Here is a 16731-nt window from a genome sequence, read left to right as displayed (position 1 = left end):
CCTATATTAAAACCTAAGAAAAGGAATGATGCAGGGGAGGACGTAAGGCCGAGCATCATCTTCCTCGACAAGATAACTATTCTGAATCCACAAAACTTCTCTGGACTCTTCATAGAGACTTCTCGAATCCATCAGAAAAGAAAGCAAGAAAATAGAAATAAATTCTAATAAATTCAAAATTGATTGATGAATGAAAATAATGACTTCACAACCCTTTAAATAGGGATACCAAGCAATGGGAAAGAAATCAGAATCAAACTACGACTAAAACTCCTAAAATTCGCGACTTACTATAAATAGTAAACTTACTATTTATAGATGGTCGTGATGTCTATTAGTGCACAAGGTTTTTGACCAAAAAATAGTAAGTGTCCTATTTGGCTTCACCAAGTTGTTCTCCTAATTTTTCTAAGCTCTTTTTACGTTGGGCGCAACTTCTAAAGCCCAACGGATGAGGAGTTATAATCAAATTAAACTTATTATTTATAGTAAAAACATAATTAAAATAGGGAAACGACTGTCGATTTGGCGGTATTTTGCAAATCCGGCTTGGATAACCCAATATAGCAGGGTTGGTTGGCTAAAGTAGTTCATTCTACCCCAAAATCATATAGTTTACATCCAATAACTCATTCCTGATTACGAGATATGCCTGATTTAAGGACCGACGGTCCGGATCACTTCTGTCGTCGACTGGGCCTTTTCTGATCCATCTTGGCCATGTAACTGTCCGCGACTCTCTCTACATCAATCTCCTCCACTTCAAAAGAACTCGTCCTCGAGTTCTCGTCTTGCTCTGGTTCATGATACTCGATCAGGTCCGTGACATTGAAAGTCTGTGAGATCAGCATGTTATCTGGAAAATCAACAACGTAAGCATTGTCATTGATCTTTCAGATGATTGGTATAAGTCCAATCTTGTTACTCTTCAAATTATTGTACGTTTCGATCGGAAATCTTTCTTTGCACAGATGGACCATTAATTGGTCGCTCACCTCAAACACTTTTTGTCACCGATGCTTGTCCATTTGCTTCTTATATTTTTTGTTTGAGGCATATAGCTTGGTTCGTACCTTCACATGAATATCCATGATCTTGTCTACCATATGTTCTGCTACAATGCTTATGCCTGGGAGCTTGGGCAGAGAGACTAAGTCAAGTGTGTGGTATGGTACTCGTCCGTAAATAACCTGGAATGGGAATTTTTCTGTCGAGCGGTTCACCATATTCTTAAATGCAAACTCTACTTGAGACAAGGTCAAATCCCACTCCTTCAATTTTTCTCTTGAAATACATTAAAGGGGGTTTCCCAACATGCAATTCACAACCTCGGTCTGCTTATCAGTCTGTGGGTGGTAGGCACTGCTAAATTAAATTTATGTATCAAATCAAGTCCACAAAGTTTACTAAAAGTGGCTAATGAACTCCGTGTCACGGTCAGAAGTAATAGTCTTGGGAACCCTATGTAGCCACACAACTTCTCTAAAGAATAGATTCACCACGTATATTGCATCAAGAGTCTTCTTTCATAGAATAAAGTACGCTATCTTGGAGAAATAATCTACTACCACGAACACCAAATCCATGCCATGTTGTGTTCGTGGGAGACCAAACACGAAGTATATAGATAAATCCTCCTAAGGGCCCTCAGGCACGGGTAACGGGGTGTAGAGGCCCGTATTCTGATATTGCCCCTTGGAGGTCTGACAAATATAACAACGTTGGACTGCCTTTCCCATATCACATACTAATTGCGGCTAGTAATACTATTCTTCCATAAGATCCCACGTCGTGTCTCGCTCAATGTGTCCACTAAGGCCACCTCCATGTAGTTCTTGGATTATCTGTTCCCTTAACGAGCTTTTGAGGATGCACAGTCGATTTCCCTTGAAAAAGAACCCATCTTGCATATGTAAGTCACCGAGGTGACCTTCTTAGCATCTAACTCATGTGTCCTTGAAGTCGTTGTCGTCGAAATATATGTCCTTAAGGCACTCGAACTCGACAACCTCATTGCTCATAGTGACTAACAAGTTACATGGTGACTCAGTGCATTGACTACTTTGTTCTGTTGCCCAGACTTATGCTTTAGCACAAACGTGAATTCCTGTAAAAACGAGATCCATTTAGCATGCACAAGGTTAATATTAGCTTGACTATTAATGAATTTGAGAGCTTGATGGTCTGTGTAAAGTATGAATTTCATTTGAATTAAATAATGTCGCTAGTGTCGTAATATTTGGACCACTGCGTATAACTCGATCTCATATATAGACCACTTCTTGCATGCATCGCTAAGTTTCTCACTGTATAAGGCTACCGGCCTACCTTCTTGAGACAAGACTCCCCCAATCTCGACATATGAGGCATTACATTCGACTTCAAACAGTTTGTCGAAATTGGAAAGTACAAGAACCAAGGTCGTGGATAACCTGTGCTTAATTTTGGCAAAGCTCGTGTTGGCTTCATAAATCCACAGAAACTGTCATTTCTTCATGCAATCTGTGATTGGTGACACAATGGTACTAAAATTTTTCACAAACCGACGATAAAATGTCGTTAGTTCATGAAAACTTCGCACATCGTGAATATTTGTGGGACCCGACCATTCTCTGATTGCCTTCACTTTCTCCTCATCTACCCGAATGCCCATGGATATTATGACAAAACCCAGAAACAACAGGCTATCAGTCATGAAGCTGCACTTTTTAAAATCGAGATACAATTTATTTTCAGTGAGCACTTGAAGGACCTTCTTAAGGTGTTCCATATGGGTTGTTTCGTCTTAACTGTATATTAAAATATCATCGAAATAAACCACAACGAACCGCCCAATGAAAGGTTTCATAACTTGGTTCAATAATCTCATAAATGTGCTAAGCGCATTCAAAAGACCAAAGGACATAACTATCCATTCATACAATCCTTCCTTGGTCTTAAAGGCCGTCTTCCACTCATCATCCGACCATACTCGAATTTGATGGTAGCCTCTCCTCAGATCCAATTTCGAGAATAATTTTCGCCCTCAAGCATGTCTAACATATCGTCCAGCCATGGTGTGGGAAACCTATATTTGATGGTGATTTTGTTGATGGCCCGATTATCGACACACATGTGCCAACTCCCATCTTTCTTAGGAGTTAATAGAGCAGGTACGGCGCATGGGCTCATGCTTTCTCTGATGAGACCCTTACAGATCAATTCCTTCACTTGCCCTTGTAGAATTTCGTACTGTTTCGGACTCATCCAATAGTGAGGACGATTTGGTAAGCTGGATCCAGGGACAAGGTTAATATGGTGTTAGATATCTCGTATGGGAGGCAATCCATCGGGAAGGTTATCAGGAAAAATTTCTTTAAACTTATGTAGTAAGGGTTTTAGTTCATAAAGGATGTTGGTGGGATCAAGTTCTTTCCCTTTCTCGATTAGTGCATAGGCCTGTCCTATTTCTTTAGATTCCTCCATGAAGTCCCGTATGATTAAGAAAAAATGACCCTCCAGTTTAGAAGCTTCAGGTGATCCCTCTGGATCCATAAGGGTAAATATGCTTTTCTGGTCGTCCTTGACGAAGATATATATGTTATGTCGCCCTTTATGAGTGGCATCATAATCAGATTGCCAGGGTTAACCGAGTAGTATGTGATATGCTTCTATGTCAACCACATTGCATGCTATTTCATTCTTATAATGTTTGCCAATTAAAAAGGATATGGTGCGCCGTTTAGTTACCTTTATTTCACTGACCTTCTTGATCTAACTGATTGTATATGGGGAAGGATGATGCTCCATTTTCAATTTCAATTATTCTATTATTACCCTAGAGATGATATTCTCGCTGCTCCCGCTGTCGATGATCACATTATAGACTTTTCGATCTACTGTACACTTAGTTCGAAAGATGTCATGTCATTGTGGGTATACTTCTTTCCTTGGTGCGTACAATAGTCACCTCATGACGAGTGATTCACCATGATCCTGCTGAACCCAACCTGACTCATCCGCCTCGTCTTCTGTGGCATGCTCTAGTTCTTCAATACTTGGATCCTTGTCAACGTTTTCAACACTACCATCATTGATGGTGAGGTTCACCACTTGTCGCTAGGGACAAGTATTTGACAGGTGACCCGACTGGCCACAATGAAAGCAATGGTCTCCCCTTGGCCTAGCATAGGGGTTCGAGATCCTGCTTAGGCCAGTGGCAGTCAATATGCCCCTTTGGGGCCTAGTTTGTCCACTTCCTTGATCCCGATTCACGGGTGTACGAGGTTGAGTGCGTGCTCCTATGGGCTCATTCCCCTTGGACTGTGGAACTCCCTAGGGTGAACCTGTCGCGGTGACTTACAGTAAGATAGGTCCGTGTGTTAGGACGTTCAAGTTGCGCTTCCGCCCAGGTAGCTAACTTGATTGCATCATTCATCGTCTAGACGAACTGCATCTGGACCCGATCCTAGATCGCCATACGCAATCTACCATTGAATCGGGTGACTTGCTGCGATTTAGTCTCGACTAAATCATTACGCGCCACTAGGCGATAAAATTCTTCTGCATATTCTCTTACCGACCGACTACCCTATAGACGATTTTGGTATTGTTGGAATAATACCTGATCGTAGTCGCTAGGGAGGAATTGGGCACGTCGTAGTTGTTTCATCTGCTGCCATGTGCAGATTGGTGCTTTCCTTTACCTGGTTCATGTGAGTTGCAGTTGTTTCCATGAAGCTGAAGCTTCACAAGCTTAACCTTTTTTACTTTAGGGATGTTCATATAGTCGAAGAATTGCTCAATTTCAGAAAGTCAATCGAGGAAATCTTCAATGTATAATTGGTCATTGAAGCTAGGAATATTAACCCGCATCTTCAATTCTTGATCTGTTTAATATACTCGATCGCTGCCTTGTCTGGGGTGTTAGAAGATTATGTTGTCGATCTCCTCCTCGCTGGATTCCCCTTCCTCAGGAATGACCCTTAGATGCACTGCCAGTACTATCCTACGATCAGGTCGATTACGAGTCTCGACAATTGGTAGTAGCGGATTACCATCAGGAACACAGAGCTGCCCTAGGGCCTCCACTATGCGATCTGCCGAGCGATCCATCATGCGAATGATGGAAGCTTGCTGCTCTTACATGGCTTGCCGATTCTCTTGCTGTGCCGCTTTGAAAGCTGTCACCGTTAAAGGTACGTAAGCTGTCACCGTTAAAGGTAAATTCTCTGGAGCATCATCCATAGGATTGTTGCTCGACCCGTTGGAAGAAGCCATCGATCCAAGGGAAAACCTTGCTCTGATACCAAACTGATGCAGGGGAGGACGTGAGGTCGAGCACCGTCTTCCTCGAGAGCATAACTATTCTGAATCCACATAACTTCTTTGGACTCCTCACAGAGACTTCTCGAATCCATGAGGAAAAAAAGCAAGAAAATATAAATAAATTCTAATAAATTCTAAATTGATTGATGAATGAAAAAAAAAAAAAAAAAAACGAGTTCATAACCCTTTAAATAGGGGTACCAAGCAATGGGAAAGAAATCATAATCAAACTACGACTAAAACTCTTAGAATTCGTGACGTACTATAAATAGTAAACTTGCTATAAATAGACAGTCGTGATGTCTACTAGTGCGCAAGGTTTTCGACTAAAAATAGTAAGTGTCCTATTTGGCTTAAGTTGTTCTCCTAATTTTTCTAAGGGCTCATTTGATTTTCCGGCTCAAGTGTAATTACCATGTAAATGGGTAATAATTATTTACCTAGGTAATTACCATGTCTTTCCCAATGTAGATGTGATAACTTACCTTTTCAACACTTAAATCGAGAAATTTACAACATCAATGTGGGGCCCGTCATGTTGTATGTTACTTATTCACACCGCTCATTTGTTATGCTAGACAAATTTATGGCATGAGCAAAAAAATGACACAGATCCAAAGGTCAAGTGGACCACACCACAGGAAACAACAGGAATCGAATGCCTACCATTAAAAAATTCTTGGGGCCCTTAAAAGTTTTGGATCAAACTGATATTTGTGTTTTCCCCTTATCCACGCCTGTGTGACCCTATGAATGAGTTAGATGATGAAAAAAGGCCATGGTGGATGAATTAAGGCCACTGTTTTCTTTTGTGTGGGTCATTTAAGTGTTGGATCCGCCTCTTTTTTTTGGTTAATGCTCATAAATGTTCTAATAAAATAGATGAACGGTGTGGATATATCATATACATTATGGTGGGGTCCACATATTTAAGTTAACACTTTTGTTTCGATTTTCGAGGTGGAATTACTCTCATATTTTCAAACAACATGAAAAAGTAATAATTACTTGTTTACCCTAATTTACATGTATCATGGAAAATCAAACAGACCCTACGCTCTTTTTGCGTTGCGCGCAACTCCTAAAGCCCAACGGATGAAGAGTTATAATCAAACTAAAACTTACTATTTATAATAAAAACGGAATTAAAATAGGAAATGACCGTCGATCTGACGATATTTGGCAAATCTGGCTTGGGCAACCTGGTGTAGCAGGGTTGGTTGGCTAAAGTAGATTGTTTTACCCCAAAATTATACATTTTATGTCCGATAACTCATTTTGATCCGTGAGATACACCTGATTTAAGATCCGACCGTCCGGATCACTTTTGTTGTCGACCGGGCCTTTTCTGATCCTTCTTCGCCATGTAACTTTACACGACCCTCTCTACATCAAGGAACCCACACATGAGCCACCTTCAATGAACAAAAATTTATTGGTTTAATCTGGACAATTGACTAATTTTTATTTTAATGGTAATGGACAGCTACGAATCATACATTTAGAATCATACCTATAGTGGGGCTCACCATTAGAATGGTTTGGATTTAGTTATGTGTATGCCACGTGTATGGTATAATCATATTTCTCATCATTTTATTGACATTTTCCGTTGAACAAGCAGATCTAGCGTTGGAGATATTAGAGATGTTTCCAAAAATAGCATTCAGCAGAGACGAACGTGGAATGACAGCCCTTCATCTCCTGGCTTTCTCTTCTACTTCCTTCAAAAGCAGAACCGTATTTGACACTTATTCTTTGGGTTCTCCTACTCTTGCCGGTGAAAAGATAGCGGCCGCCTTGTACGCTTGTACGTTTTTTTCTTTTTTTGGGTCGTGATTCAACTGCCCATGTGTGTGAGGAGGCAATACGCGTGTCATAGATCGGGGTAGATGTCAGTTGGGTATACTGAACATGCATTGCTCCAAGGATGGTTTTGGACCGTTGATCATTCCCATCAAATCTACATGGGAAAAATAAACGGTTAGAAAAATAAGGACGCGGCTTTCCCGCTAAAGCCAAGAAGTTCCTGCACTGGGATGCTAGGTGGGCCATCGTGATGTCTGTGAGAAATCCACACCGTCCATCTGTTTTGCATGGACATTTTAGAACACGCGACCAAAAATGAGGGGAATCAAAACTAAAATGGGCCACACAAAAGGGATCAAAACTAAAATGTGCCACGCAAGAGGGAAAAGTTGGGGGGAATGAGTTTCCTACCTTGAAATCTCCTAGGGCTCCACCTCGATGTTTATATGTCATCCAAACTATTTATAACTTCATTACCACTAGGATTAAGTGAAATATAAAAATATTTGGCTTGACATGAAACTTTTGTGGTAAAATGAAAATTTTAACGGTGGTTACGTAATCCCCACTTTTTCCTTTAGCGTGGACCACTTGAGTTTTGGATCCACCTTATTTTTTGAGGAATACTCTAAAATGAGGTCAAAAAACGGATGGATGGGGTGGATTTCTAAAAAATATTAAGGTAGGCCCCACCTAACCATCACAACGCAAGTACTTCCCAGGATATCAACGTCTGAAGGTCAAATTCCCTAACAAGATTCAACCTCTCAAATATTTCAAGAGTGACATTCTGACAAGCTCCTGTAAATTACTTGAACCAAAATGCCCTTGTCCTTGTTTATAAGTAGTTATACAGTTTTTAGGGAATAAGAAGTTATAACATATTTAAAACCAAGAAAGTGATGCTTACAGAACCTTTTTTCGCGCATAGGCAAGGACCAAACTAGTAGGGCCTACATTGATGTATGTGTATAATCCATGCTGCCCATCCTTTTTGTCCTGTCATTCTAGGGTTATGGCCCAAATATCAACCTTATCCAGAGCTCGTGTGGGCCATATGATAGAAAATAATGGTGACAATGGAACCCACTGTTGAAACTTTCCATGCTCACTATGATGTTTGTTAGAAGTGGACACTACCCAATTCAGGACTTTTTGGGCCCACGACAAGCAGGCCGACAAGGTGGATGGAATTGATCACCCCATTGTGGGCCTTAGGCCATTGTACCAATGGTTATCCTTTCATTTGGTAATAAAGGAAGTGAACATGTAACAACCGCAACCCTTATTACATGACAACCACGACCCATGACAACTACAACCCTTACCACATTACAACCACGACCCATATAACATGACAACCACAACCCATATAATATGACAATCACGACCCATATAGCCTGCATTTTCTGCTCATGTAGTCTATCGATAGTCATCTTATATTCGAAAAACACCAGACTAGCTTTGGTACGGATGAGTACATTAGTTTTCTAACTTTGTACGGTATTCATGAGGATAAGATCCACACCGTCTATTAGATGCCCCACCTTATATTTAGATTGAGACCCAAAGATGAGAATGATTTAACAGTCAAGTGGGCTATTCCATGAGAAACAATTGAGATTAGAAATTTTACTTAGAATTCTACGACATTCTCTACGTTATGGTCCAGTTAAGATTTATATCCACGGTGTAAATAGATCGTTTCATCTAATGGACGATAAGGATCTTATGTATGTTTATCTCATGTAGACACTAAGTTAGTGCAAGTCACACCATAGTCATGCAAACGATATCTGTATAGTAGCATAGGTCGCATCAGGTAGTTGTAATGCGGTAAGGGTTGTGGTTATAATGTAGTAAGGGTCGTGGTTGTCATGAGTCGTGGTTGTCATGGGTCGTAGTTGTCATGAGGTAAGGGTCGTGGTTATCATGCTATATGAGTCGTAGTCTTCATTTTATTGCCCTTGGCCCTAAAATAAGAACCACGACCCATATAACATGATAACTACGATCCATGACAACCACGACCCATATAACATAACAACCACGACCAATGAAAACTACGACCCTTACCACATTACAACCATGACTTAAGAATTTAACCATACATTGAGGCCCACGTTGATGTATGTGTATAATCCATGCCGCCCATCCTTTTTACCGTGTCATTTTAGGGTTAGGGCCCAAATATCAGCCTGATCTAGTACTCATGTGGGCCACATAATAGAAAAAAAGGTTAATATTGAAACTTTACAGGCTCACTGTGATGTTTGTTAGAAGTGGACACTATCCAAGTCAAGACTTTTTGGGCCCATGATGAGCTGGCCGACAAGGTGGATGGATCAGATCACCCCATTGTGAGCTTACATGAGGGAAAGAAAAATGGGCATGGATAACTATTGATAGGTTGAGTATCCAGACTCGCTACTCAACCTGTGCGGATTGCTATTGAAAGTTTGAGTATCCAGACTCGCTACTCAACCCGTCTATATCTAATCGGGAACGAATTAGCTACTCCCCTTGCCACCAGCCCCATGGCTGGTGTTCGGTGTTATGTGGGCCACACCATGTCATCCATTCTGTTCATAAATTTTTACAGATACTTTTAGGGCTTTATACCAAAAATGAGAGAGGGATATAAATCTCGGGTTGACCACACCACAGGAAAACAATATTGATTGGATATCAACCATTAAAATCCTCCTAAGGGCCACTATACTGTTTATTTGACATTTAATCTGTTGATTAGGTCATACGGACCCAGATGAAGGGAAAATACAAATATCATCATGATCCAAAACTTTTATGGCCCCCTAAAAGTTTTTAATGGTCAATGTTCATTAAACACTGTTTCCTTTAATGTGGTACACTTAATATTGGGATATATCTCATTATTTTTATAATACCATAAAATGATTTATAAAAATAGATTGACGGCATGGATGAAACGGACACGTCATGGTGAGGCCCACAAAGCACTAGCTGGTGGCTAATCCTCGTCCTATCTAATCTGAAAGCGGATTGGCTGGTGTACCACACACCAGCTATATAGTTGTTGTAGGTATGTGCCATGCGAGGACGAGCACTGGTGCTCTTCGAGCTCCGAGTTATACGAACGGTTCAGAGGAGATCAAATTTACATGGGCCCCACAATGATGTATTTATTATATCTACGCCATTCATCTATTTTTAGAGATCATTTTAGAGCATTATCCAAAAAATGAATCATATCCAAAGATCATCTGGACCACACCACAAATAACAGCGGAGAATATGATTTTCACCATTAAACAATTCGTAGGGCCCACCATAACGTTTATTTTCAATCTAATCTATTCATAAGGTCACAAAGACTTGAATAAAGAGGAAAAACAAATTTCATATTGATCCAAGACTTCTGTGACCCCGAAAAGGTTTTAATGGTAGACGTTCAATCCGCCACTGCCTTTTGCAGTGGGGTCCACTTGATCGTTAGATCTATCTTTTTTTTTTTCTTTTTTTTTTTGTCTCAGTCCTTAATACGAGCTCACCAAATGGATGGACAGTTTGGATATAACACATACCTTATGGTCAAACCCACAGAACTTGCTGGCGTCAATACAATAACTATATAGTTGGTGTGAGGTCCGCTTCCATCTAATCCGTGTTTGTATCCGGGATAGACGCGGATTGCATCCTACCCCCACCTGTCTCTAGCCCTGAACAGGTAGTTCTGTGGGCTAGCCCATCATGATGTATCTGTTTATCCAAGTCGTCTATCCCTTTTTTCAGATCATTTTAGGGCATGAGCACAAAAATGAAGCAGATTTAACACTCAAATGGACCACATCACAAATGACTTTTACATTTAATGCAACTAGCGTTTAATGCAAATGAACCACCGTGATTCATTTTTTGGCTAATGCTCTAAAATAATCTTTAAAAATTGATAAACAGTTTGGATTGAATAAATACATCATTGTGGGACTCATGTAACTTTGATCTCATTTTAGTAAGTGACATTAGCCGAAGGAGACCTCGGGAAGGTTATTTTAATAAGTTAGGTTACTTAATGTATATGTAGAGATAAATAGTCTTATTAGGCGCACTGTGATGTATATATTTTATCCATGCCGTCCATTCATTTTGAAAAATCATTTTAAGGGATGAGCCAAAAAATGAGGCATATCAGAGGCTCATGTAAACCACACCATAAAAAGTAGTGAAATTGAAAGCCTACCATTGAAAACCTTTTTGGGCATAAATATTTTGGATGTAATTCATTTTTTGGCCTATAACGTTAAATAAAATTCTAAATCCAATGGACAAATTGGATTCGACACATAAATCACGACCGGACCCACGATCCTTATAACATGACAACATCGACCCTTATTATGTTTCAACCACGAACTACACATGTCACGTAACAACCTCGACCTATATAACATGATAACTACGATCCATATAATATGACAATCATGACCCATATAATATGACAACCATGACCTATATAACATGACAATCATGACCTATATCAACCACGACCCACATAACATGACAGCCACGACCCATATAACATGATAACTAGGACTTGTGACAACCATGACCCATATAACATGACAACTACGACCCATGACAACCACGACCCATATAACATGACACCCACGACCCATGAAAATCACGACCCATATAACTTGACAATTACAACCCATATAACATAACAACCTTGACCCTTGCTACATGACACCCACGATCCATTCGAAGGGTTGTGGTTTGCATGCACAAAGGATCGTGGTTTTTATTCACAAAAGGTCGTGGTTGACAACAATGATATATAGTGCGTGTGAACCATTGGTACCATAACTTAAGGCCCACGATGGGGTGATCCGATCCATCTAGCTTGTCGACCAACTTGCTGTGGGCCCAAAAAGTCTTGACTTGGGCAGTGTCCACTTCTAACAAACATTAAAGTGAGTCTATAAAGTTTCGACAGTCAACATTATTTTCTATTTTGTGGCCTACACGAGCGCTAGATCAGGCTGATATTTAACCCTACCCTAAAATGACACAACAAAAAGGATGGGCAGTATGTATTATTCACATACATCAATGTGGGCTCATTTGAGTCATAGTTTGCATGGGTCATAGTTGCCACATTATATGGGTTGTGGTTGTCATGTTGCATAGTTCGTGGTTTGCAACGTGTTCACTTCCTTTTCTACCAAATCATTAGTACTATAACTTAAGGCCCACAATGGGGTGATCCGATCCATCCACCTTGTCGGCTAGCTCACTGTGGGCCCAAAAAGTCCTGACTTGGGCAGTATCCACTTCTAAAAAGCATTACAGTGAGCCTAAAAAATTTCTACAGTCACTATTATTTTCTATTTTCTGGCCCACACGAGCACTATATTAGGCTGATATTTGTGCCTTACCCCTAAAATGATACGACAAAAAGGATGGGCGGTATAGATTATACACATACATCAATGTGGCCCCATATGGGTCATGGTTTGCATGGGTCGTAGTTGTCATGTTATATGGGTAGTGGTTGTTATGTTGTTTGGATCGTAGTTTTCAAAGTATCCACTTCCTTTACTACCTAGCCATTAAAATCCTCCTAAGGCCCACTGTACTGTTTACTTGACATCCAATGTGTTGATTATGTCATACAGACACAGATGAAGGTAAAAATGAAGATCAACTTGATCCAAAACTTTTATAGCCCCCCAAATTTTTTTTAATGGTCTTTGCTCATTCAACACTATTTCTGTAATGTGGTTGACTTGATATTGGGATATACCTTATTTTTGGTCTCATACCATAAAATGATATGGAAAAATGTATGGATGGCATGGATGAAACACATACATCATGGCGGGGCCCACAGAGCACCAAGCACTTGCCATTGGCTAATGGGAGGAGGGAGTAGCCAATCCGTCAATTTCTCGGGGTTACAAAAAGAAGGTAACTTCTTATTCACTCCAGGACAGTAGGACTTTTGAACTAAGGATAGGGGCATTTCGTCTCAAATAATATCCAAAAGTTGTTAGGCTACTCTTGGGATATTGGGAAGGTAATACCTCCCAAGGTAATTTGACCACACTCGAGGCCAACACGATCAATTTCCCTAAAAGTAAAGCCTAACCGTCCAAATTGGGACACAGATTGCGTCCTACCCACCTGTCTGTAGCCACGAACGGGCAATTCTCTGGGCAGGCCCACCGTGATGAATCTGTCTATCCATGCCGTTTATTCCTTTTCTCGTATCATTTAAAGGTATGAGCACAAAATTGATGCAGATCCAACGCCTATAAGGTTCCTTTCTTCTTTTTTTTCTATGTACCATGTTCACACAGGGCACACTAGTCGCTCGGATCTCAAACACGTGGCGTCTGGCCAGATCTCTAGCATCGATCTTTAATAATCAACCTTCCATAACGATCACAACCATTGATTTTTGAAGTTGATCTGAAGCTATTGAAAATCAGGTTCATCTACCCACTGTGATGGTCAGAATCATCTTTGTGAAGGATGAACGGTTCCAGCCATCAGACCTGAGGTGCGGGCTCCAATGGGTTGAAGTGCGCTGGAATCCTGAGTGGCAACAGAGGCAAAACAATGCCAATGGATCAGTCCGTCCATAGTTGGGATGTAAATGTTTTTATTCCGAGGTTTTAAATAAAATAAAATAAAAAAAATAAAAAAAAAAAAAAAAAACCCCTCTAATAAGACATCCTAAAAAAATAAAATAATAATAAAAAATAAAAAGGGCGTTTTACCCGAGTAAGTCCAAGATTTTGTAGGAGCAAAGAAATATCACCACTTTTCAAACAATAATTTTTTTAATACATAAAACATCTTTTTCAATTTTTCCCATATGAAAATGCTTCTTGATATATTTATTTTTCAAATTTTTATTGTTATACCTTCTTTTATCACTACAAGTTGGCTAACTCTTCTACTACCAGGACTTCATCAATCTTTTGTACTTTTTACCTACTTTTCGATGATATTATGCTTTCCAATTACTCTTGATCTCTGGTAAAATCTCAAACTTTTTTTTTAAAAAAAATGGATTTTATATATATATACATTTTTGTTTTTAATTCCTATTATGTTGGAATGAGCTTGTTTTAGAGGAAAATGAATAAACAAATTTCACATATATTTCACTTTTAAAAGATGAGATCATTTTCTTTCCTTAAAAGATTTTGATCAAATATATTTGTTTAGAAAGAAACGGATAGAAGGAAAGAAAATAGATAACAAAAGATTTACTTTATAAAAATGAGTTTTTGTTTTTCCTATAAAAATTATTATCAAATGAATCTACTTAGGAAGAAATTAATATAAGGAAAGAAGAGACATCAAAACCTAAGCTATTGAAATGAAAAGTTTTCGTCAATATATATATATATATATATATGAAAAAAAAAAACCTAGGCTTTTAGAAAATGGGTTCTTCTTATTTATTCAAAAGATTAGGCTTAAAATGGTCTTTTACCAATAGCTAGACTTTGGGCCTACATTTAAAAAGTCAAATAATATCAAGATGAGATGATTTCAAAGTCATTTGAAAGTTTGTAAAATTAATTTTTCAATAAACTCAAGATCACATCGATCCAACCTTTAATGAGGGATTTATGTTTATTTTTATGGGATCGTGTAATGATGGAAACGAGAGCAAACATGCGCTAGACTTCGTGTCATCTTTTAAAAATTAAGTTTTTAATATTTTCCCTTTCTTTACATCTGTTTCTCGCCATATAAGCCTATTTGACCATAATCTTTGTAAAAAGAAGAAGAACCTATCTTAAAAAGTAAAATTTTTACTTTCTCTTTTCTTTCATTCTATTTTTCTTCTTCTCAAACAAACACATGAGTGGAATTTTTCAAAGAAGTAAGAATCCATCTTCTGAAAGTGAACTTTTTGCTATTTTTTTTCTCCCTTTTTATTGTTCCTTTTACTAGCTTGTTCTCAAGAAGACACATTTGAGCAAAAATCTTTTAAAGAGAAAAGAAGACACCTTTTTAATTAAAATAGTTGTAATATTTTTTTGTCTTATTTTCTCTCATTTTCGTCCCAAACAAGCTATTTCATTTTCTTCTCAAACAAGTCTATTTCAACATAACAATTAAAAATGATAAGAAAGATCCCATTTTATTAAGGTGGTAGTCTCCGACAGATAGTAGTTAAAAAGCATAAAAAATTGCCATCAAAGTGCGGTGGTAAAGAAAAGTTAGCCAAGTGTGTAGTGATAAAAGAAGATACATGGCTAGAAAATAGAAAAAGGTATTTAAAAGCATTTTTGTCCTAGAGAAATTGAAAATAGTGTTCGGAATGTAAAAAAATAATAATAATGATTTAAAAATTTATGCTATTTCTATGCTCCCACAAAACCTTAGGTTTTATTGCCTAAAAAGCCTAAAAAAATAAATTATATTGGCATGAGGAGGCTAACATTGGAAACATTGGATCTCTGTCACTGATGGTCCATTCACGATGCCATGGATGGAATGGTCATGGTCACATGATCAAAACGGTTCTTAGAAGGCAGGTACTCCAAAGTGGGGTAATTCCAATGAACTCTTTACATTGATTACTAAACCTTCTTCGATTCAAGCGGTCCCTCTTTGGCCGTTACCGAAAGTTCCTCCAATTATTTGAAGATTTTTCATTGTGGCCCAGGAAAAGTGAGGTGAACTTAATGGGCAATTCGAACGTATCAACATGCTCACTTCCTGTGAGTTCCTTTTCTTTTTCCTTAACATAAATTGACTTAATTGTCCTCTCTTGATTTAGGTATTCCTATGAAGCCCTACCGGACGAGCGGCAGCAGTAATTCCTTGAAAGGGTCAGACGAAGGAGATTTTCGCAAATTCAGTTTCATAGAGATATGCAATGGTAACGTGAAATCAGGTCCTATGTCAGTAAGATCGTGCTAACCTTTCTTTTGTACTAAGGCCCTGGTATTATACCATTCTCGGCTTGGTCTCAGTTTTCCTGTTTGTAGAAGTGGGCCATGGTTCAACGATCCAAATTCGTTGATATGATTGACTCTGCCGGTGGATGGCCCATGCACCAATACCACCGGATTGGAATATCGTAGCTGCAAAAGCTCTGACAATTTTTGTTAATTGTGAGCTGTTGCTATATTCTTTCTTAGCCATGCATTGACAGGTTAGGATATTCCCCTTAAGGAGATTTTTAATGCATGGGCCATATAGATTGTACATGGTCCTACTGTACAAACTACAAACTGAAAACCCAAGTGCATTGTGGAGGCATCCAATCTATTTTGATAGCATGTTGATTCCAAAAGTCCTTCCTCTGAAGTGCCAACAGTGAAACATGTGTTGTATCCACTCTATTTGTCTGATTCGTCGGCGCATTTTAGGTCATGAGCCCAAGCAGATCAAAATCTCAAGTGGACCACATTGTTAGATTTTTATATGAAACACGCCCGAATAGAACTTTTTTTAAAATTCAGAGCATATCATGCCTAACGGATTTCCATATTCATGATCATGCCTTATTTCTAGAAAACACAAAACACATGCACAATGCATACCTGTGTAGAAAGTTCACATTGTTTTTACCCTGCCTATTTCCTAATATAAGGAGTC

At 38.9% G+C, this 16731-nt stretch overlaps 1 protein-coding gene across 4 annotated transcripts in view; it reads left to right on the top strand.

Annotated features, from left to right (window-relative positions):
• The window catches only part of LOC131248178 (ankyrin repeat-containing protein NPR4-like), a 42164-nt gene that overhangs the window by 19403 nt on the left and 6030 nt on the right, over window positions 1-16731 (top strand). For 2 of the 4 annotated variants that reach the window (XM_058248280.1, XM_058248279.1), the window contains exons 2-3: window positions 6932-7117; window positions 15908-16009. In XM_058248280.1, the coding sequence (XP_058104263.1) occupies window positions 6932-7117; window positions 15908-16009 (288 nt within the window). The remainder of the gene's footprint in view (window positions 1-6931; window positions 7118-15907; window positions 16010-16731) is intronic. The other 2 variants (XM_058248282.1, XM_058248281.1) reach the window with 1 other exon arrangement.

This window comes from Magnolia sinica, chromosome 6 (genome assembly GCF_029962835.1).
Source record: "Magnolia sinica isolate HGM2019 chromosome 6, MsV1, whole genome shotgun sequence".
In the NCBI taxonomy this organism is placed as follows: Eukaryota; Viridiplantae; Streptophyta; class Magnoliopsida; order Magnoliales; family Magnoliaceae; genus Magnolia; species Magnolia sinica.
This window is presented reverse-complemented; position numbering and strand designations above follow the sequence as displayed.